This window comes from Pagrus pagrus (genome assembly GCF_965226575.1).
Source record: "Pagrus pagrus genome assembly, chromosome: 11".
Classification (NCBI taxonomy): domain Eukaryota; kingdom Metazoa; phylum Chordata; class Actinopteri; order Spariformes; family Sparidae; genus Pagrus; species Pagrus pagrus.
Genome location: NC_140195.1, coordinates 24,416,941 through 24,439,988, shown reverse-complemented (window position 1 = coordinate 24,439,988; position 23,048 = coordinate 24,416,941). Strand labels below are relative to the sequence as shown.

The 23,048-nt window shown below is 42.8% G+C and overlaps 1 protein-coding gene across 1 annotated transcript; it reads left to right on the top strand.

Annotated features, from left to right (window-relative positions):
• Nucleotides 1–844: 844 nt before the first annotated feature.
• On the top strand, nucleotides 845–22,978 carry LOC311265361 (polyamine-transporting ATPase 13A2-like). The gene is made up of 29 exons (XM_084366940.1): nucleotides 845–921; nucleotides 2,166–2,242; nucleotides 2,627–2,794; nucleotides 6,102–6,160; nucleotides 6,261–6,327; nucleotides 6,419–6,498; nucleotides 6,666–6,743; nucleotides 6,824–6,893; nucleotides 7,013–7,147; nucleotides 7,252–7,318; nucleotides 8,192–8,323; nucleotides 8,782–8,943; nucleotides 13,374–13,484; nucleotides 13,638–13,684; nucleotides 13,795–13,983; nucleotides 14,075–14,281; nucleotides 14,585–14,695; nucleotides 14,971–15,127; nucleotides 15,272–15,383; nucleotides 15,492–15,616; nucleotides 16,195–16,373; nucleotides 16,752–16,844; nucleotides 17,069–17,148; nucleotides 17,394–17,546; nucleotides 17,676–17,772; nucleotides 18,003–18,226; nucleotides 18,366–18,517; nucleotides 18,639–18,811; nucleotides 22,662–22,978. Exons 2-29 carry the CDS (start codon nucleotides 2,174–2,176, stop codon nucleotides 22,827–22,829), a joined length of 3,465 nt encoding a protein of 1,154 aa, XP_084223066.1. The 5' UTR covers nucleotides 845–921; nucleotides 2,166–2,173; the 3' UTR covers nucleotides 22,830–22,978.
• Nucleotides 22,979–23,048: the final 70 nt, after the last annotated feature.

Sequence of the window (23,048 nt, the reverse complement as noted above, 5' to 3'; positions counted from 1 at the left end):
AAATAGTTCCTAGATGGATGCTAGAATCACAAACATTTCAGCCCACATTGCCAATATGATACTACATTATTTTCTTAAATTCACGAACATATTTCCATTATTTAGAATAGTTTTTAACATTCGTGCGTTGATAGGTCGTTGAAACAACGTCTAAATGACGTTGGTCATTTCAGCCCCTCAGATAGACGTCAAATCAACCTGCCTGCCCGACGTTAATCAGACGTCCCGACATGATTGGATATCTGCATCTCGACACAGCAGTAGATAGAGGAAATCATTCTTGACAGTGTTTTTTCAGTTAAATATGTTTTCTTTGAGATCGTATTCCCCCTAATGTTAACATGTCGAAAAAAAGTCGAATTAAAGTCACGTCGTGACGCGACGTCGATTGGACGTCTTCATCTAGACGCAGGTCGAGAAAGCGTTTTCTGGCAGTGTTTATTCAGTTAAACCGCTCTAAAATGCATATTTAATTTGGTCATATTTGCCATGAGATTATTTTATGATGTTGAAAAACAGTCGAATTAAAGTCACGACGTGACGCGACGTTGACTGGACGTCTTCATCTAGACGCAGGTCGAGAAAATGTTTGCTGGGATACAACAGAAATGCATGCATTCCTTTATTTATGGCAATGTGTTAAGTTAGCTTTGTCAATATAGTCTATCTATCTATACATTTACAGCAGTACTTGTCTAAAACCAGTCCAGTGGCATTATATTTGCATATTCATCAGGGGGCGGTACCCATCAACAGTCTTTCAATGGCATAACAGTCTCAAGCGGCACATATCGTCATATGTCAGTGGAATACCAGCAGCATAACATCGGTATACCACTCCAGGGATCGGTATATGCAGCAATTGACACATTGTCGGACACTTTTCAATCTCGGCGTCACTCACTTCTGCCACTCAGTCAGGTGAGAGGAAATCCCTCATCTTTCTTCAGCAATTTCTGACTGGTATTACTACCATCAGTCTGATTCACAGGTACTTACTGGAGTATAATGGTGGATTAAATTTTCCATTTTGCACATACATACAAACAATAACCCTCAGTGCTGCTGAAGATGAGCTAAGCATATTTATATATTGACTTCATGCTTTAATTTACATGTGTTGATTGTGTCATTGTCTGAATGCAAGTGCAAGATGTAAAAGAGGACCATGTCTACAGCAGTATTCTGTGTTTTTGTGTCTTATTTACCACTGAGCAGCAATTGACATGCCGCCAGAGTGACCAAATGGGTCTAACATGTATCAGTCAGGTAGCCACCCAGGTTAAACACAGGGGCAGTCGCCGCTGGACTGTAGGAGCGACAGAATCCCCTTTACCCACTCTGCACATTGACTTTATCACTTTCGGGAATATATTTATGTAAGACTTCCGGTCTCTTCCTCAAATGTCTTTTTAAATGAAGGAATTTAAAGCAAATTTATAATGCTTTATGAGGCATTTTACTCTTCTCCGTAACCCTTTTAAAAGTTAATGTTTATTCAGGAGCTCGAAGTGTTTCCTTATTACGGTTGATGGTCGCTCTTGAATCTCCCACTAGCTCACATATCTTACTAAAGTTTGGTTGCAGAGGGTTTAAATGAACTGTAAATCCAAAAGCACTGTTAAAACCACGATGACCCAAACTATAAATGTAGTGTTGTAAGGTCTGAGGGGTGTCTGATCACTCAGCAGTGAAGTTTATATGAGTTTTTTTTATTATTATTGTACACACAAAACCTGCCACTGCCTTCATACAGAAGATGTAAGGTAAACCATGTCACCACAAAGCCTTTTTAACAGAAACCTTAAGATATATTTTTTTAATCTGTTTCTTCTGAAGGGGCCTTGTCCTTTTTTGCCTCAGTTTTTAAGTCTTCATCATTGATTTTCACACTTTTGTCCATTGATTTAATTTTTTCTTTACTGATTTTTATATAATATTAACGTTTGTAAACCTCGCCAATTTTATTTACTGTTCTCTATATTTGTTTTGACTTGTGTTGTTTTAGCCTTGCTACAGGCATGATGTTTGTATGAAAGGTGCTGTATAAAGAAGCCTGAGTTGAGTGTTAATATTGACTGAGGGTGTGATTGTGCAGATCAATTCATGTGTATGTTGTAGCAGAGGTATTGTTGTGTTAATGGTGTGAAACCTGTAACCTGTAGGTAGTGTGATGGAGCCGCTGAGCGGACTCCCCTCACCCAGTCCACGAGACCCCCGGCTCAGCCCTGAGTCACACATGGTAAGAACCTCCACAGTGTTTCTGTTCAGTCGTCCACAAGTGTGACAAATGAAGTTTACAACAGAGAGTTAGATAAAGACGAGAAAAGAGGAAAAGATGGGGAAAATGTAGCAATTTTGTGTGAAGGTCAAGGGTCTTTGTTGACATATGGACAGGCTGAAGTGCATGATGAGAATGATGCATGTCAGCTGTACATGTAATGTTAGAAGTTTTTAATATCTCTGCCACATTTGGCTCAAGTATCACTGTTAAAAGCCGAACAAGCCGCTGTCACAATCTGGCTTTTCTTTTACCTTAATGTGGCTGCTGATAAACTAACCAGCTGTGTGGAAATGAACCTGTATTTGAATTTGACTGGGATGTGTGACTCCTTTGCCTCACCAGGATGCTCAGGGGTACAAGTGGGTGTGCTGGCGGGTGTGGTTGTGTCGCCTGGCTGCCCTGCTGTCCATGGGTCTCCTCCTGATTGTGTTTCACTGGTGGCCAAGGCTTGGTGTCCTCGCCCGCTGCTGCTCCTGCCCTCTGGCTTTGGCAGATATTCTGCTAATAAGAGTGAGAAAATAATTAATTCCTACTCAGATTTGAAACTCTGGCTGCATTGCTGAACATGGATTTCTCTCGGCATTGCAAGAATTACAGCTGACCTGTGTGCCACGTTGTCCTACATTAATTTTTATGTTCTTTAAGACACATACAGGACGGGGTTCAAGCTCATAATGGCAGTAACTGACCGGTTCATAAAATATTAGATTGAGCAATCATAGCTATTATAAAAGCTGCACTGAAATGTTAATTTCTCAGTCCAGTCTATATATTCACCTAATGTTCAATTATGTGTAAACGATTTCCTGATTTTAAAGTACTGCTCTAACCTTGAAAGACGCACTTGAGTTTTAATGTATATTGATGGCTGAACTGGTGTAGCAGAGTCTTTTCCACACTTGCAGAAAAAACAGTATACTTGTAATTTTTGACAAGTACATACATCAGCACAAATTATTAGGAATTAGCAGCTCCAATTTAAATTAAAGCTGCAAGCAGCGATGAACGGGCGCTCGCAGTCCACGCGCATCGGGTTGTGCTGCTGTCGGTATTAAAAAAGTACGCTGAAGTGCGTAGAACTCCCGGCAATATACATGAAGAACAAATAATGAGACAACTACACTATGTGAACCTACAGACTCTTAAACAGAGGTTTGTATCCATTAGCAAGGCAGCACTGCCCTCTGTTGGAGAAAGCCTGAATTTACAATCAAAAGTGAATGCAGGCAAGCTGTTATTTCGTCATTTCGCAATAAAAGCACCACCTATTGGGCGGTTTGCGCCGAATTTTGCAGAAACCGTCATCAGGCCATGGAACACTATTAGCAAAAGTTTTGTGGTAATGGGACCGTATTTCGGCAAGATATGCAAGACTGTCTGTTTGGAACAAAATATACAGGAAGTTATTATTTAATAACTAGTATTAAGTAACAACAAGTATTCTTTGGCATATCACAATTCTTTTTACAACTTTTTGTCAGGAGGGTCCACAGATGCTATGTGCAATGTTTTGTGCAAATTGGGGAAATTGCCTGGGAGGAGTTAGCAAAAGTAGGTTTGCGACATTTTGCGAATTTGCGCATGGCAATGTAGCGCGAAAGTGGGCAGGGGATCACACAATTCAGCTGAATTCAGGGAACACGTAGATATAAGTTTTAGCGTGGCGTGGTCTACATCACACAATTCAGCTGAATGCAGGGAACACATAGATATAAGGATTAACAATGTGCGCCATATGATGTGGGGGTCATTAGCCAAAAACGGTTTTGTGTTGATAATAGCGCCACCTGTTGGTCATTTTTGGTGTGTGAGTTACAGGGACCAGTCTATATCACCCCTATCAATTTCATATCCATAAGTGTTATGGTGTGGGCACAGTGCCAAATAATAAATTAGACTGCCACCAGAGCGCCACCTAGTGTCGGATCAATAAAACCTTCAACGGATATCCTCAGGAGGGCATTGACAATAACTCTACCAAGTTTCATGTTAATCCAAGCAACCAATGTGGAGATATAAAATACTTCAATTTAAAGAGCGCCACCTAGTGGTCATCGGGCAAAGTTTTGCACAGAGCCTTAGGGGCTCATGGGGAAGTACTGTCCTGAGTTTTATGTCATCTGGACACACCAATGTGGAGATATGCAACACTTCCTGTTTTGAGCCGAATCTACAGGAAGTTGTTATTTAATAACTTGAGTATTCTTAGGAATATGAAAATTATTTTAATAACTTTTTGTCAGGAGTGTCCACAGATGCTGTGTGCAAAGTTTGGTGAAAATCGGTGAAATTGCCTGGGAGGAGTTCGAAAAAGTAGGTTTGGGCGTGGCCTATATCAGGAGATTCAGCGCAATTCACTGATTGCGTGGATATAATGTGTGACAAAGTATGTGGGAGTTATAAGCCAAAACGCACTTTCCTTGATTATAGCACCACCTAGTGGTAGAAATTCACAACAACAACAAATTATAACATTTTTAGCCAGGTGTGACATATATTCCAAGTTTGCTGAGTTTTGGGGTATGTTCAGGCAGTGAAAAATGCGATCATTTTGGAAGAAGGAAAACTAAAAATAAGAAATAATCACTACAAAAACAATAGGGACCTCGCAGGTTTCCTGCTCGGGCTCTAATTAGACTGCCACCAGAGCGCCACCTAGTGTCGGATCGGTAACACCTTGGTCAGCTATCCTCAGGAGGGCATTGGCAATAATTGTACCAAGTTTCGTGCTAAACCGACCAACCGATGTCGAGATATAAAATACCTGAATCTAAAAAGTGACACCTGGTGGTCATCCCCCAATATTTTGCACAGAGCCTTAGAGGCTCATGTGGAAGTAGTAACCTGAGTTTCATGTCATTCAGACACACCACTTTGGAGATATGCAACACTTCCTGTTTTGATACAAAGCTACAGGAAGTTCTTATTTAATAACTTGAGTATTCTTAGGAATATGAAAATTCTTTTAATAACTTTTTGTCAGGAGCGTCCACAGATGCTGTGTGCAAAGTTTGGTGCAAATCAGTGAAATTGCCTGGGAGGAGTTCGAAAAAGGTTTGCGACATTTTGGGAATTTGAAAAAAAAAACGTAGGCAGAATGGGCGTGGCCTATATCGGGAGATTCAGCACAATTCACTGAACGCGTGGATATAAGGTTTTTGAATGTGCAACAAAATATATGGGAGTTATTAGACAAAACGCACTTTCCTTGATTATAGCGCCACCTAGTGAGGGAAATTCACAACGACAACAGATTATAACATTTTTCAGCAGGTGTGATGTATATTCCAAGTTTGGTGAGTTTTGGGGTATGTTCAGGCAGTGAAAAATGCGATCATTTTGGACTAAAAATAATAATAATCATTCGAAAAACAATTGGGTCTTGCAGGTTCCCTGCTCAGGCCCTAAATATCTACCTCCAAAAATCCATTTCAGTCAGCTTAGAGGAAAAGTTTCGTCTTTCTTCAGCAGTTTCTGACTGGTATTACTACCATCAGTCGGATTCACACTTACCTACTGGAGTATAATGGTGGATTAAACTTTCCATTTTGCACATTTACCATACATACAAACATTCACCCTCAATGCTGCTGAAGATGAACTAAGAATATTTGTACCTTGACTTCATTCTTTACTTTATATGTGGTGATTGTGTCATTGTCTGGATGCAAGTGCAAGATGTAAAAGAGGACCATGTCTACAGCAGTATTCTGTCTTTTTTTGTCTCTGATTTACTGCATTAGATGTTTTCTTTCTTGGTGGGTCAGGTGCCTCATTTCCAACAATCACAGATGTATTTTGTGGTATGTTTCCTCAGGACTGTTTTGGCCAGCAGCATGTGGTGGAGGTCCTCACAGAGGAGATGGAGGAGGGCAGGTAAGCTACATGTCTCATAACCTTTAGCCTTTCAACACCATGCACATGTCTTATAAGACTGTTAAAAAGTAAACAAGCTTACTTGGTTTGTCCCTTTCAGTTTGGATTTGTTGGGAGAGCTGGAGGACACTGAATGGAGAGATACAGTTCAGCTGTGCCAGGAGAAGGTAAGGGTTAAGGGTAAAGTTGTTTTTTTGCAGATTAATGTGCTCAGGGATCTTCTTTCACAGACTGAAAGTGACCTTAAATGTGTTACAGAAAACCCTGCTGCGCTACTACCTGCTTGAAGGACTGCGCTACATCTGGCTGGACAGAAAAGGAGCATTCTGTCGTGTTAGGTACTGAAACAGGAAACCCAGAAACTCACTTCACTGAATGTTGAACAGCTGGATTCATGCTGTATATTTAAATAAAACATGTTTTTTATGTATAGAAAGCCAACAATTTCTTTCCTTTAACCTTTGTTTTTAACCAAAATGTTGAAACCTTCTGTCTTTGTCTGTAGTGTTCTCAATGAGGGCTGGACCTGCAAGGACCTGTATGGCTTCCAAAAGGGCCTGAGTCACCTGGAGCAAAGCTTCAGGTAGGAAAGGATGCATGAATGGAGAAATTAACTTATTCTTGAACATCAGACTGAGTAATTCATGACATGAATTATTTCAGGAGACGCATGTATGGGCCCAATCTTATTGATGTGCCTGTGAAGCCTTACATGAAACTACTGTTTGAAGAGGTGAGACGAAAAAAATCTGTCTTTTATATACTGCCTCTGAATTTGTTGTGATGGTTGTGATTTTATCAGAATTAAACCTGCTCCTTCCTTTTTGTCTCTCTCTTTATCTGCGCTTTCAGGTTATCAACCCTTTCTATGTGTTCCAGTTATTCAGCATCACCCTGTGGATGATTGATAATTATTATATTTACGCTATATTTGTATTAATTATCTCCATTGGGTCTATCTTTATCTCAGTTTATCAGATCCGCAAGGTGAGCCTACAGTTGGATACTTGATCTGAAAATAACGTATTTGTCTAGACCTCAAAATGGATGGAAAGGTTATTTAATAAACCTTATTTGATGTTACTCCACAGCAAAGCGTCACTCTCCGCAGCATGGCACGGTTAGTCACAAATGTCACAATACGGAGAAACTCAGGAGGTGAGTTTATGCAAATGTTGTCTTCTACTTCCAATATGAATTATTTTTAGCGTTCTTTTCTTCTTGATCTTTGTGGATGTGTTTTTTGATTGGCATTTTGTTCACTTAGCATTGCAGTAATTTGCTTCCTCTGAAGGTGGAGCAGTGGCAGATCTATTAAAACCAAAATGAATAGCTAAAGGCTTTTGGCACAGAAAGAGTTTTATCCTGATAAAGGATCAAGGCAGAAGGCAGAGAGAGAGCAGAGTGTCTTGATGTTAACGAAACACTTAGTTTCCTGATGAGTTGTGGGCTTGGTGAAGAGGTTTATAGTTTTGATTTGTAGCCATGGTTTTATGTAGTGATGAGTAAAACAATAATAGAGATGGTAGACAATAATAGTTGCTATGTGTTCTCCATAAATAGGTGCATTACTGGAACCACCATTGTTTCAGTTTCCCAAGTATTGGTTTTAACTCTTTCTCACTCTCACACAATCAATGGTACCTCTCTTCAGGCATTGTAGTTGTCAGTTCTACATCTTAATAATTAAAATGTGCTGAACCATAGATTATAAAAAGTTTCCATGGATCAGTGGAACTGTGGTTATTAAAATCTAGTAAGAGTAATTTCACGATTTTATTGTGGAAATTTGCAGGAACATAATATAGTTCATTTTAAGGAAAAATTACTGAGAGTTTGTAGTTGCGTAGTGATTGTATTGCGTTGAACGTGTACTAGTCTCTTCTAACTCTTTTGTTAATTTGAGTAAAGATCAGGAAGTAATTTTGTTTTATTAGGCCAAGAAAAGCCAGACTGCTTCTGTCTAGTCATTCTGTATTAAACCCATAACTCTTTAAAAGGATACTCATTTCTAGTTGTGTGTTTTCTCAGCGGAGGAGTGTGTGAGTTCGGAGGAGCTGGTCCCCGGTGACTGTATAATCATCCCTCAGGAAGGTCTGCTGCTACCCTGTGATGCTGCCCTGCTGGCTGGGGAGTGTCTGGTGAATGAGAGCATGCTCACAGGTGATCATCAAAACAACACCACCAGGCAGAGGGCAGCTGCAAAGATGTGTTAGCTTAAACTTTATGATAATTGCCATGATCACTCGGCCCATGACACACCTTCAGAGTAACTTCAGTGTTGTGTTGCAGCAGTTTTCACTTTAGATGTACGATTTAATAAAAAAAAACATTTTTAAAATCCTGATTCCAGAGCTCCGGATAGCATCTCCGACATGTGAAACCGAAGTGAAACAATTCAGTATGATGTCAACCTAGAAAAAAACTCAGCCTCCCATTTTCCTGTTCCGTGTTGTTCTACGGTGAAAGTTTGATCAGTGTATTCTCCAAATCCAGTTTCATCCATCAAATCCAGTCCAGCATCAGGACAAAAGCATTTGCAAATCATTGAATACAGTCTCCAGATTGTTTTTCATTGAGGAGTACATGTATTCATCAGTGCGCATCATTCCTGTGTCCAGGTGAAAGTGTCCCAGTGCTGAAAACCCCACTGCCTGCTGGTGAGGGGACGTACAGCTCAGAGACTGAGCGAAGACACACCCTCTTCTGTGGCACCCAGCTCATTCAGGCAAAAGGAGGCGGGCCGGGAGGCAGCGGTGCTGTTGCTGTGGTCACAAGCACCGGTAAGTCGAGAAAATGATGTGCTGAATCGTTAACTTCTTAAGGAGATGTCAGTTAAAGGAAACCTGTGGAGATTTTGACATATAGTAGCGAAATGGAACAGCTTTGTTATGAGCAGGTCCATTTTGTTTCTTTTGTTTGTGCATGAATCCAAACACAGCAGGTTTCCAGTAGTGATTACAGGGAGATGGAATCACCTGCTAGGCATTGCTGCCGGTCGCACCTCCTCCGGTGCCCACGGGTCAGCTGCAGGGTCATCAGCCAGGAACCACCAATCACCAACATTTCGCTCCTCTAATCCTGGAACGTCTCCTGGTGGCGGAGCAGTGACAGGGATGTCTCCCTGCCACCCCCTGCAGCTGATAGGTGTTCCCCCCTGCGGCTGTTGTTGGGGTTAGTTGTTCTTTCCCCAGCACTTGTCCTTCCTCCCTAACCAGAGCCAAAAGCTTCCTTTCTCAGCCTCCTCTGCCAGCTCTTTGGTTGCCTTCTTCAGGTTCCCTCCTGTCACTCCTGCGTCCCTCAGAAGGCGTTGAGGTCTGTCTTCTCCTTTTTGGCCTTCTGGATCTGGTCCCAGATCATTGTGGAGTTCTCGACACACCCTGGGAAGCCTGGGACTCCTGCTTTCTGGCAGTTGGTGTCTATGTAGCCGTTTTTGAGCAGGTAGGTGGCAGGGGCGGTCCTGGCTAGATTTACGCCCTGGGCGAACCATCCCTTGAACCCCCCCCCCAAACACGACAATATATTACATTATTTGTATTATTTTATTATATATAATCTTAAATACGTAACAAGAACAGAGAAAAAAAACAAGATCAATAAATGAAATACAGTATATAAACACAAATGTAAATTGCACAAATCCTTCATCACAGGATCTAATAACCATGCTTGAAAAATCCCTGAAGAAAGCTAAAAAAAAAAAAAAAAAGGCTACTCTATGGAGCATAACAAAAAGATTCCTTCAGTAAACTTTTTCGTATTTTACATACAAGTTTTGTTTTGCATCATCCTATTAATACCATCCGAACGGTTCCAGTTATGATAACACACCAGTTTTGCACATACAGACACACACACACACACACACACACACACACACACACACACACCTGAGGAGTCCTGCAAGGAACATGTGGCTGCAGAGGTAGATGGCTCCTCATTAGACTCCAGGACCATGTCTGTGGCTGAATAAGAAGTGCCTCTGAATTTACAATTAAGATACAATATGTAAGTTAGGTCACCCTTACATCACACATGCATCAGTTACCCAATTAAAATGACCATAATGCACATTTGATTAACATTTGTTAACATCCTATTAACTAAGCATAACACACTACAAATTATTCAAAAAGCTATATCACATGTAGCTTACAAAACGCCATGTCAATGTATATTAGAAGTTATTTAAGTTAGCATATAGCGTATAGCATTAAAAATTCCACAGTCAGGACTCTGTGAATTTGCACTTGTTGTGTTGCAAACACAAAGTAGCCTAGGTTGCCTATGGGTGAAATTAGTTGCATGACATGATGCCTCAATTCTAATAGTTGCTAGTTCAGCAAAACTACAAAGCAAATACAGTCGTCTTCTGTGGCTAAGTAGCATAATATTAGCAAGAGGCTAATAAATAGCCTATAGGCTACTGTCACTCACGTCACTCAGAAATCTGCATACCTTTATCTTTTGCCCGTTTCTCCTCTTCTACTTTTCTTCTCTTTCTGAACTGGGCACCTGATGGCTTCTTTGGTCTTTTACTTTGATCCATGATGAAGACGAAGACTCGACATCATTACCGATGTCACGTGATGTAAACAAATTCACGTAGATGCCCGTTGGAGGCAGTTTGTGTTGTGTGGCCTGCGATCATCAGTCTATCCCCCGCCCCCCTCCCCCTTGCCTATTCTGACACACACACAACCTGTGTGACTCTCAGCAGCGAGCTGACGTGACAATGAAGCCGCCCAGCGCCACTCCATTGACCTGACATGGAAATGAGCAGTAGTCTAGAAAACTGACGAGTTTTTTTTTGTTTTTTTTTAGGGCGCTCGTGCGCCCTCACATAGATTGCGCCCTGGGCGGTCGCCCACATTGCCCATAGCAAAAACGGTTACATGCTGGCATTCCGACATCCCAAAATTCCGACATACCGCCATTCCGACATGTCACCATTCCGACATACCGCTATTCCGACATGCGAACGTTCCGCCATTCCGACAAAGTTTCGTCCCGGCATTCCGACAAGACTAATACTAACCCAACCCATAACCCTAACCCTAACCTTAACCCTTTTAAAAGATGTGTCGGAATGGCAACACGTTTAAAAAACGAAAAAATATCGCCATTCCGACCTTAGGAGGAAAAATTTGTCGGAATGGTGGGACGTTTTCAATCAATGGAAGTGCCGCCATTACGACAACTAGACGTCAACGTCGGAGTGGCGGTATGTCGGAATGACCCGCGGATACCAGCAAAAACCGGCCCTGGTAGGTGATCATCCTTTTGGCCAGCACGGAGAAAAAGATTTTTCCTTCCACATTCAGCAAGGCGATGTTCCTGAACTGGCTGATGTCTTTGGAGTTCGCTCTCTTTGCCATTCGGATGGAATGCGTTGCTTTTTCCAGGCAGCTCTCATAATGTACCATAGCAACTCTAGCACCTTAGGGCAATTCTTATATAGCTTGTAGGGGACTCCATTGGGGCCTGGTGCTGATGAGGACCTTGCCTAACTTCACTGAGCTTTGGGGGCATGATGTTGAACTCAGTAACTGGAGGTGCAGGCCGGGGCATGTACCCTGGTTTTCCTAATGGGACGTTGTTGGATCACTGTACTGCTCTCTGACGTGCTGTTCCAGTTGCTCCCTGGTGGTTTCGAGCTTCCCACTCTTCTTCTCCTCCAGCAGCTGTCTGGCATGCTTAAAGGGGTCTTTGAAGAAGCCGGCTCGTTCTTTTTGTTTCCGTTTGCTACACTTGTGGATACGTTCAGCTCTGCGGAGTCTGGACAGTCTTTGTCTGACCTCCTCCCACAGAGTTTTCAGGCCCTCTTTCTCTTCCTGTGTTGCCTTCCTCCAGTTCTTACGCCTTCGCACTAGATGGTCGATCTCCTTTTCCCTCCTTCCCTTCTCTCTTTGTGTGGTCCTCTGGTTGGAGGTCTCTTCGCCAAACCTGTCCTTGCAGACCTGGTAAAGGATGTCCCCAACCTGATTGAGCTTGGTTTCCACACCTCCTCGCAATGTTTCCTCCAGTTTCTTGACCAGATCTGTGTCTAGCATACGCCATGCCTCTGCCTCACTTGACTTTGGCCATTTGAGTTTGCTCTTTCTAGTTGGATTATTGGTCTCTGCTTTTGGCTCTTTTCTGTGTGAGTTGGTGGTGACTGGGTCTTGGTGCTCACATGGGGGCTCGTCCTCCACCAGTGGGCCTTCTTCCTCTGTGCCGTCTTTGCCTACTGCAACATTGGGTCCATCGGCTCTGTGGTTTTCGACCTGGCTTTTGGTCCCTCTTGTCTCACCTGCCGGGGCAGTGCAAGGTTGCTGTTGGCCCTTCTGCCCACACTTTCGCTTCCCCTGGTGGATTCGCAACCCCTTGAATGTGGTCACTTTCTCCCATCCGCATGCACACTTCCGGAGGGTCTTCTCCTCATTTCCTGGAGTTCTGGTGTTCGTCTCGTTGTCCATTTCCGTTGCTTCTTCGTAGTTATGGTTGGTTGTCCCTCCTCTGAGGTACTAGTGGGTTGGGTAACTAGCCGCCCACTCCCGGTGCGGTCTTTCCCTGCCGTCATCCAGTCTTTCCTGGACTCCAACGGCTCTGTTCACAGTAGTCACTGGGTTACCAGAACTTCAGTAGTGATTACAGGGAGATGGAATCGCCTGCTAGGCATTGCTGCCGGTCGCACCTCCTCCGGTGCCCACGGGTCAGCTGCAGGGTCATCAGCCAGGAACCACCAATCACCAGCGTTTCACTCCTTTAATCCTGGAACGTCTCCTGGTGGCGGAGCAGTGACAGGGACGTCTCCCTGCCACCCCCTGCAGCTGATAGGCGTTCCCCCCTGCAGCTGTTGTGGGGGTTAGTTGTTCTTTCCCCAGCACTTGTCCTTCCTCCTTAACCAGAGCCAAAAGCTTCCTTTCTCAGCCTCCTCTGCCAGCTCTTTGGTTGCCTTCTTCAGGTTCCCTCCTGTCACTCCTGCGTCCCTCAGAAGGCGTGTTCCAAATTTCCTATTTAAAAAATCAGTTTTGCAAAGAGTTTATAAGGAAGGAACTGTTTTTAACACGTTTGTAAGAAGTCAAGGACACACACGATGTGTTTTGGTGAATCACAATGAATATAAACATAACTTTTGTTGGTTTACAAGGACGCTCCACAGGGCGCCTTTAAAAGCTTACCGTTTGCCCTCCAATTCAAGCCAGTATTCCTTTTCATATCTGCTCCACAGGGTTTTTCACAGCCAAAGGTAACCTGGTCAGCTCCATTTTGTATCCTCAGCCGACCGACTTCCGCTTCTACCAAGATTCTGTCAAGTTCCTGCTCATCCTGGGTTTTGTTGGTAAGAGCTTTAGCAGAGACCTGCCTTATTTTGTTTAAAGACTCTATGAAGAAACAAATGTTGTCTGTATCTACTGCTGAGTTACTTAAGACTTTTAGGCAAAGAATTTGACAGCAATTCCAACATTATCCAATCTTGTCCTTCTTTCTTCAGCTCTGAGTGGCACCATTTACAGCTTCGTGGTGCTCTACAAAACCGACGTAAGTGCACGCTACAACGCAAAGTCCAAATCATTTCTGGCCTGTCTATATTTGACATGGCAACAATAAATGAAGAGATATCGCTCACTTGTGTCTGAATGTGTGTCCAGGTGACCTGGATGGAGCTGATGATTAGGAGCCTGGATATCGTGACCATCGCAGTGCCTCCTGCCCTGCCAGCTGCCATCACCACGGGCACTATCTACGCTCAGAGCAGACTGAAGCGGCAGGGCGTCTTCTGCATCAGTCCACCACGCATCAACATCTGCGGCAAGGTGTCAGTCTTCTGCTTTGACAAGGTGAGAATAAGGACGTGTGGAGGACAGTCGTGACCACTTGACATGAGGTCAAAGAAAGTCGCCTTTCATCAGAGTACTCTTGTTTCTCCAGACAGGAACTCTTACAGAAGACGGTCTGGATGTGTGGGGAGTGATGGAGGGGGGACCTGCTGGTTTCTCTGAGCTGGTCCCAGAGCCCAGCCTCCTGCCCCCAGGGAACATGCTCACAGGCCTGGCCTGCTGTCACACTGTGACACTGTTGCGAGATCAGCCCCTCGGAGACCCTCTGGAGCTCAAGATGGTCGAGTCCACTGGATGGGTATGAAGCTTATTTTATTTACTTCAAGAGGTGCTTGACTAGAACTTTGTAATGTTCAAAAATGTTCACTATTTGTACAAAAACAATACTTTTTGATACTATAAAACCTACATCTCAAATATTGTTTTGTTTTTCAGTGCCTTCTACAATCTATTGTCATAATATGTCATCTTCATGTGAACTTCTGTTATTTCAAACCATTATCTTAGACTTGTATTAGATCTTGAACTTGCAGATATATGGCACTTTCCGACAACTGAAAGCACTTTTGAAGACATCTTTACTTTGTGTCTAATTTTCCAGACGCTCGAGGAGCCAGAGGGAGATGGAAAGGCACTGGATGCAGAGTTTGGAGGCCACAGAGTTTTGGCTGTTATGAGACCTCCAACTCAATGGCTCTCAGCTCAAGGACCTGTGAGTAACCCGAACATCCCTCTCATGTAGACTGATCAATGGGGCAAATTTTCAATAAATGCCTTGTACAATTATTTATCTGTCCTTTTTTACCATAGTGCTATATTTTGATCATGTGGTAAGTGTATTAAATTACAAACTGAATTAAATGTAGATGTAGAAGTGGTTAAACATCAGTTATCTGCTTTGCTCACTGATGTCCCTAATATGTCAACTTCTGTCTGGAGTTTCCACTTATACATCACTGTTATTCTTCTCTTCCATTCTGCTGTTAGACCACGAGAGAGGCGGTGGCCATTGTGCAGAGGTTTGCCTTTTCCTCGACCCTGCAGCGGATGAGCGTGGTGACGGTGGCCCGCGGGGGACGCTCAGCTCTCGCTTTCATCAAAGGATCCCCAGAGATGGTGGCTAGCCTCTGTCGGGCAGAAAGTGGTCAGTATTTTAGTATCAGTAATGAAAATAATAATATTTATTTAACATGTAAATATACAGTTCAGCATTTTAAATGAGAAAAATGTTATCACCAATTCCTGTCAATTATTGTCAGTGTCAAACAGGGATGCTTTGTGCTTACAGTGCCGGCACAGTTCTCAGGAAAGCTGCAAAGCTTCTCCAGTGAAGGCCTCAGGGTTCTTGCACTCGCCTATAAACCATTGGACAGCAACACTGACTTTAGGACCATTGAACGGTGAGAACCCAGTCTGTAATTCTGGCTTCTTTGCAGCTCCGTGGCAGAGCCATTTTTGTTTCCCAGAAATGATGCTGTGAACACAATGCAGCTGTATGTCTTTCACAGAGGGGAGGTAGAGAAAAACATGCACTTCCTGGGCTTGCTGATGATGAAAAACCTGGTAAAGCCGGAGAGTGCCCCGGTCATTAACATCCTGAGACTTGCACAACTTCGCAGCATCATGGTCACAGGTGGGAGTTGTTTTGTATTTGTATAAAACATAGTTTAAAAAGACACTTGACTTTTGTTGTAACCAATTTTGATGTGTGAATATGTTATGTTGTGTATGTCTTTGGTGAGTCATGTAAATAGCAGTGTTGCTCGTGCACCTGCGCACCAGGGGGCATAGACAGGGAATCATGGTGGTAGCATAGTCTATATAGGGGAGTCACAGGTGAACAGGTGGAGGGGAATTAGGATCACGGAAGCCACACAGTTTTTCAACAATTCCCTTGTGTGTGTGTTCGTCTGAGATGTTTTCTGTTATGTCATAATGTTAGTCTTTTCGGTTTTCTTTCATATTTACACATTGATTTCAGTTCAGTCATTCAACACGGCCGGCTTTCTGTAAATATTTTTTCTTCAGATAAAATAAGCAGTAAAACGCATATGTCATGGCAGACCTCATCTTTTGCACAACGACATGTTGGAAATGACTTCAAATTCCCTCAAGTGGCAGTTTTGTGGTTAGATTGCCACTACAACTTTGTTGCATTAAGATGCCAGCATCAACGTCATGTTAAATCTAGTTTTGTCCTTCTCCACATAGGAGACAACATTTTAACAGCAGTCAATGTAGCAAAAAGCTGTGGGATGGTGGGATCTGATGAGAAGGTGATATTCGTCAATGTAACCCCCGACACTGCCCAATCCATGCCCACCCTGAGGTTCAACCTGGAAGATGGCGGGGCAACGTCCGCCCAAAGCTCTGTAGAGGTCATCACTCAGGTTGGTCCTGCTCACACACAACACTCCTGTACACTCACTGCTTCTCATTCTGTTTATGGGTGTACTCAACTGCCAAATGTATATTTTAGACACCTGTGAGGAGAAGGGTTGTTGTGTGACAGTTATGAGATTCTGAGGCTGTTTGGATTACAGCCATGATTTTGCTACTTAAGAATAAGTATTTAAGGGAAAGACCTTCAACATGTGTCATGACTGAGTGGGATTTTTTTCCATGCAGCCATGCTCAAGGACCTGAAAGACAACAGTGATAAAGTTTGATTGGAAATGGTACCTTAATATTTGTCCTTATCTGCACTCTGTGTGTTTAATAATTAAGTAGATATCGCTGTTATTGATGCTTTTCTTCTCTCCTCCCAGGGCCTGTACCAGGGTGGTTTTGGCTATCACTTGGCTATAAGTGGCAAGTCCTTTGCTGCCCTCTGTGACCATTTCCCTGGGTATCTGCCAAAGGTACTGTGTGTTATATATTCCCAGCAGGAATAGTCTGACAGTGGATATGATAACTAGGAGAGTAGCGAAAGGAAAATAATTAACTTATAGTTTGGTTCAACAGATTCATTAGACTAACAGACTGTATTTCAAGCACCATTTTCTCTTGAATAAGAAAGATGATGAATGTATGAGGTCAGTCAAGTGAACATGTGATCATTTGCCATAATTTTTTGTCATTGCAGGTTTTGTTGCGAACCACTGTATTTGCACGCATGACTCCTGACCAGAAAACCCAGCTGGTGAAGGAGCTGCAGAAGCTGAAGTGAGTCCAGACACAAAAGAGGAAGAGTGGGAAACTCAGAGGAAGAACAGAAAGAAAAAATAAACCCAGCAGAGTAGAAATATACTGAGGGCAGCAGAGAATTGAGTATTAGGAAAAATCAAACCCTCATTTACCTGCTGTGCAGTATTTGTGATTATTTTAATTTAAATTGTGAAGTACTGCTGGTTAATACCTCACTTTAAATAAGACACTAACTTTTATTCAAACCTGTCTCTTTAATACAGCTACCGGGTGGGCATGTGTGGCGACGGGGCCAATGACTGTGGGGCTCTGAGATCTGCTGATGCTGGCGTTTCCCTGTCTGAAGCCGAAGCTTCAGTCGCTTCACCTTTCACCTCCAAGATTGACAACATCAGCTGTGTGCCGCTTCTTATCAGGTGAGGAAATAGGAGGCGTTTAAAGTGTTGAAGTAAGAAAATAATAAAATCCAACCAAACCAGGATTGTTTATGGAGCAGTTTGTGCAGTAGAGACACAATAACACATTTTTCCCTCTTATATGTGCAGAGAGGGCCGATGTTCTCTGGTCACCTCCTTCAGTCTCTTTAGATACATGGCCCTCTACAGCCTCATTCAGCTGTGCTCCGTCCTCACCCTCTACACGGTGAGTAGCAGTGGAGCTCGTCTCACCCTCACTTCCAGTATAGCCATTTTTTTTGCTGCCACTTATTCATTTCTCTGTCAAGTCAATTTTTGGATAAGATATAATGGAAATCCCAAAATGTTCAATATTAAATAAATAAATAAAGATATCGTGAAATAAATATATGTAAACCTTTTTATTGCTTAAAGAACTCTCATTTAAACATGTGACTTGTTGATGTGTGTGTCCAGATTAAGACAACCCTGTCAGACCTGCAGTTCCTGGCCTGTGACATTTTTGTGGTGTCCCTGCTGGCCATCGTGATGGGAAGGGGAGGCCCCAGTGAGGAACTGCACCCCCGTAGACCCCCAGCCAGTCTGATAACTGTGCCTGTCCTGGGCAGCATCTTCATCCACACCTGCATGGTCATCGTGGGCCAGCTGTCTGCGCTCTTCATCACCACCTCACAGGACTGGTCAGTAAAACCATATAGGTTTATATTTGTTTCTATATTCACGTAACAAAATACAATATCTCAGATTTTAAAGGAGGACCAGAACCACAGCTACACATGAGACAATCTACTATAAAACTTCCCTCTCTGTGTTTTTTAGGTATATTCCACTCAATTCAACAGTTTATGGAACAGACAATCTGCCCAACATGGAGAACACAAGTGTGTTTGCCGTGGCAGGTTTCCAGTACATCATCATGGCTGTGGTGGTCACCAAGGGCTACCCTCACAAGAAACCTCTCTACCACAACCGTGAGTCATTCCAAGGATGATGCTGTTCATTGTTGTCAGCTTGATTAAATATAATATTACAAGTGAAACGTATCAAAGTTTCCGAACTCAGATGTGACTTTGGTTCTTCTTGTCTTTGCAGTGATTTTCCTTAGTCTACTGTTTGTCCTCCTTGGCCTGATGACTTGGCTGGTGGTGTATCCTGGGCCTTTAGTTTGTGAACAACTTTCAATGTACAACTTCACTGATATGGGTTTCAAAATGTTGCTCATCACCGTGGCTGCTCTCAACTTCCTCATTTGTTTTCTTGTGGAGGTGAGTGACAATGGACAATTATTTGTATTTGTCTACTTCCATGAATAGCCGGCTCAATTATTAGCTATATGATTTTTGATTGATTGATTTTTATTTATTTAAGTGTCATGCACATCTTTTTGTGCCCAGCCCGCATGGGCTTACAAGACACTCATTATTTAAATGCATTCAAAGATAGCTTTGGCGTGTCGTTTTGGAGGAGAGCGAAAGAAAATTACCAAACAAAACAAACAAAGAAGAAGAAAACAAAACAAAACAAAACAGAACAAAGCAAAAAAACAAACAAACAGAGCCCAACAGATCAGGAATAAACAAACAAGCTTCCAGAAAACAGGACAGCAAGCAGCAAACGTGGGATCTATATATATGGATGGATATATATATATGTATATATATACATATATATATACACACATATATAGCTAAAGCCGGCTCAATTATTAGCTATATATATATATATATATATATATAAATATATATATGTGTGTATACACACACATAAATATGTGTGTGTGTGTGTGTGTGTGTGTGTGTGTGTGTGTATACATATATATGGATATATATCATATATATGTATATATATGATGTATCTCTCATTTGTTTGTTTGTTTCATTTGTTTTCTTGTGGAGGTGAGTGACAATGGACAATTATTTGTATTTGTCTACTTCCATGAATAGCCGGCTCAATTATTAGCTATATATATATATATATATATATACACACATATATAACGACTAACAGCTCTGGCCACCCGGTTGAAGAGATACACCAAGGAGGGAGAGGCCAGGAGAATAAACAAGCTGTTCTCCACTGAACCAGCCAAGGTGTACTCTCAGTGGCAGGGAAACAACAACCGGTCAGACCCACCAAGAGCTGAGGTGGAAAAATACTGGAAAGACATATGGGAAAGAGAGGCGTCACACAACACCGATGCCCAATGGCTAGTGCACCTAAGAGCTGACCACAGCAACCTCCCAGAACAAGAACCAGTAACCATCTCAATGGCAGACATCCAAGAAAGAGTGTCAAAGATGAAGAGCTGGACAGCACCAGGCCCCGATATGATCCATACGTACTGGCTGAAGAAGCTAACTGCACTCCATGAATGCCTAGCAGCACAGATGAACCAGCTGCTGAGGGATGGGACCCACCCAGAGTGGCTAACCCAGGGCAGGACAGTCCTAATCCTGAAGGACCCCCAGAAGGGACCCATCCCATCCCACTACCGGCCAATTGCCTGTCTCTGCACAACATGGAAGGCCCTGTCAGGCATCATTGCGGCAAAAATGAGTAAGCATGTGGCTCAATACATGAGCGAGGCACAGAAAGGAATTGGCAGTAACACCAGAGGAGCCAAGCACCAGCTACTGGTTGATAGAACAGTTGCCCGAGACTGTAAGAAGAGACAGACCAACCTGTGCACTGCCTGGATTGACTACAAGAAAGCCTACGACTCAATGGCGCACATATGGATACTGGAATGTCTGGAACTGTATAAGATCAACAGGAACCTAAGGGCCTTCATCCAGAACTCAATGGAAATGTGGAAGACAACCCTAGAGGCCAATTCAAAGCCGATTGCCCAAGTCAACATCAAGCGTCAAGGCCACGGTCCAGGATGAAACATCGAAAAGTACAAACTGCTAAGTGAATGCCTCAGGCAGCAGAACCCTGATGAGAGTGCAGAGGAGGAGGAGCAGACAACCTGGAGGGACAAGCCCCTACATGGCATGTACCACCGTCAGATAGAGGAAGTGGCTGATATCAAGAAATCCTATCAGTGGCTGGAAAATGCAGGACTGACAGACAGCACAGAGGCACTAATCATGGCAGCACAAGAACAGGCCATAAGCACAAGAGCCATAGAGGCCAGGATCTACCAGAGTAGATCAGACCCAAGATGCAGACTGTGCAAAGAAGCCCCTGAGACAGTCCAGCACATAGTAGCAGGGTGTAAGATGCTAGCTGGATCAGCGTACATGGAGAGGCACAACCAAGTGGCTGGGATAGTACACAGGAACATCTGCAACCAGTATGGAATAGAAGTACCCAAATCCCAATGGGCCATACCACAGAAGGTGGCTGAGAACAACAGGGCCAAGGTTCTGTGGGACTTCAGCTTCCAGACTGACAAACAGCTCCTGGCTAACCAACCTGACATAGTGGTGGTGGACAAAGAGCAGAAGAGGGTGGTGGTGATAGATGTGGCGATCCCAGCTGACGCCAACATCAGGAAGAAGGAACACGACAAACTTGAGAAGTACCAAGGGTTGAAAGAGCAGCTGGAACAGATATGGAAGGTCAAGGCTAGCGTGGTCCCCATGGTAGTGGGGGCACTCGGGGCAGTAACCCCCAAACTTGGAGAGTGGCTCCAACAGATCCCAGGAACAACATCTGAAGCCTCAGTCCAGAAGAGCACAGTCCTAGGAACAGCCAAGATACTGCACAGAACCCTCAAACTCCCAGGCCTCTGGTAGAGGACCCGAGCTTGAGGATGACACACAGATACCACCCCACCAGGGGTGAGAAGGAGTTTTTTTTTTATATATATATATATATATATATATATATATATATATATATATACACATGTGTGTGTGTTTGTATATATATGGATATATATCACATATATGATGTATACTATATCCACAGACAAGTCACGTCTCTCATCTGCTTTGTATGTATGTATGTATGTGTATAATATAACTGATATTGGGATTGTCCATGACTTAACATTAAAGTTATACTGCAACCAAAATGCATCTTAAGACCTCCTACAGGCTGGAAATGACTTTAAAGTGTTTGAAATATTCTCCTTTATAAACAAACAAGTGAATGTGGTCATCCGAAGTTCATGTCAATTGCTATAAAATTTAATGGTGACATGTTTTCGATGCAGAAAAGCTCCATATATGTCCATAGTAACTTCTCTTACCACTCCTGGATTCCTCGATTCAAAATCATCATAATTCATCATAATATTCTTACTCCTGCTGGCTCTTACCTCATTTATATACGAGGGTGGTCGGTCAATGTTTGCTTTCTGCCTCCATGAACCAAATTTACAAAAGTCATGAAAAAATGCATCCATAAAGTGTGAAACCTCAGCTTTAAATGCAAAGCGCAGATTTTTGTTATCATGAAAAATTCAAATGTCATTAACGTTTACTAAAGCGTTGCTTCTGGTACAGTGGAGCAGCACAGATTCCTCAACATTTCATTTGACAAGCTATTTTTTTTTCTCTATTTTTGGCTGTTTAAAGCTGCCGTTTCCTATTTTCTTTGGATTCTAGAGGTTTTGTCCACGGTTGCCCTGTAGGTCAATACACATTTCAGAAAACACAACAATTCATGAATGTCGTCGTGTTTTCCATAATGTTGTGTTTTGGCTCTCAAGGCCACCGTATTCCTCCTCTCTACACAAAAACGTTATTCTTAAGTATATGTTGCAATATAATTACACTAGATAACGCTCACCACAGTCTATCCAATGTCTAACACATTGAAACAGATACAATCTGCTCTCTGTAGCACAAGGAGAGCATGGGTGATTTCACATTTTGGCCTGCCACATTCAGAGAAGAGCAGGTGTAAATAAATGTAATAAAATAAATGGCTGTTTTCCATTTATTGTCCTTATGTTGTGGCTAAATGTCAGCGCTTACAGGGACACTTGAATGGAACAAAGCCATCATCAGTGTTATTAGTAACTCAAGTGCTTTTCTTACTAAGACAAGTCAAAAGGTCGGCTTGCTGACTGTTTCCATCATTGACAGACATTTCAAGCAGACAATCCCATGGTATGTTCATAAAAGCTCTTACTGTTCAGTTGCTGTGTTTTTCTCCCAGGCGCTGATAGATGCAGGTATCCTGAACTGTCTTCGGTCGCTGTGGGTGAAGCGTCAGTCAAAGAAACAGTACAAACGTCTGGACGTCCTTCTGTCCAACTCCCCATCATGGCCGCCTCTTAATCAACCCCTGTACCCCATAGATCACACAGTCATCAGCCTCAGCTAGCATCTACTTGCCCCTCTGTGGTACACTTTCAGTCACCTGAGCCAAACAATGCTGTGGATCCACAAAATCCACAGCTTGACCCACAATGCAGTCATGTTTACCTGTGTTAATAAAAACTATTTTTATGTAAACTGGAGTAAAGACGTTTATATTTTCTATCAAGTGATTTAATGCTGTGGTCTTGGGGGGTTATTGTGAGCTGCTTAGGACAAAAGCACC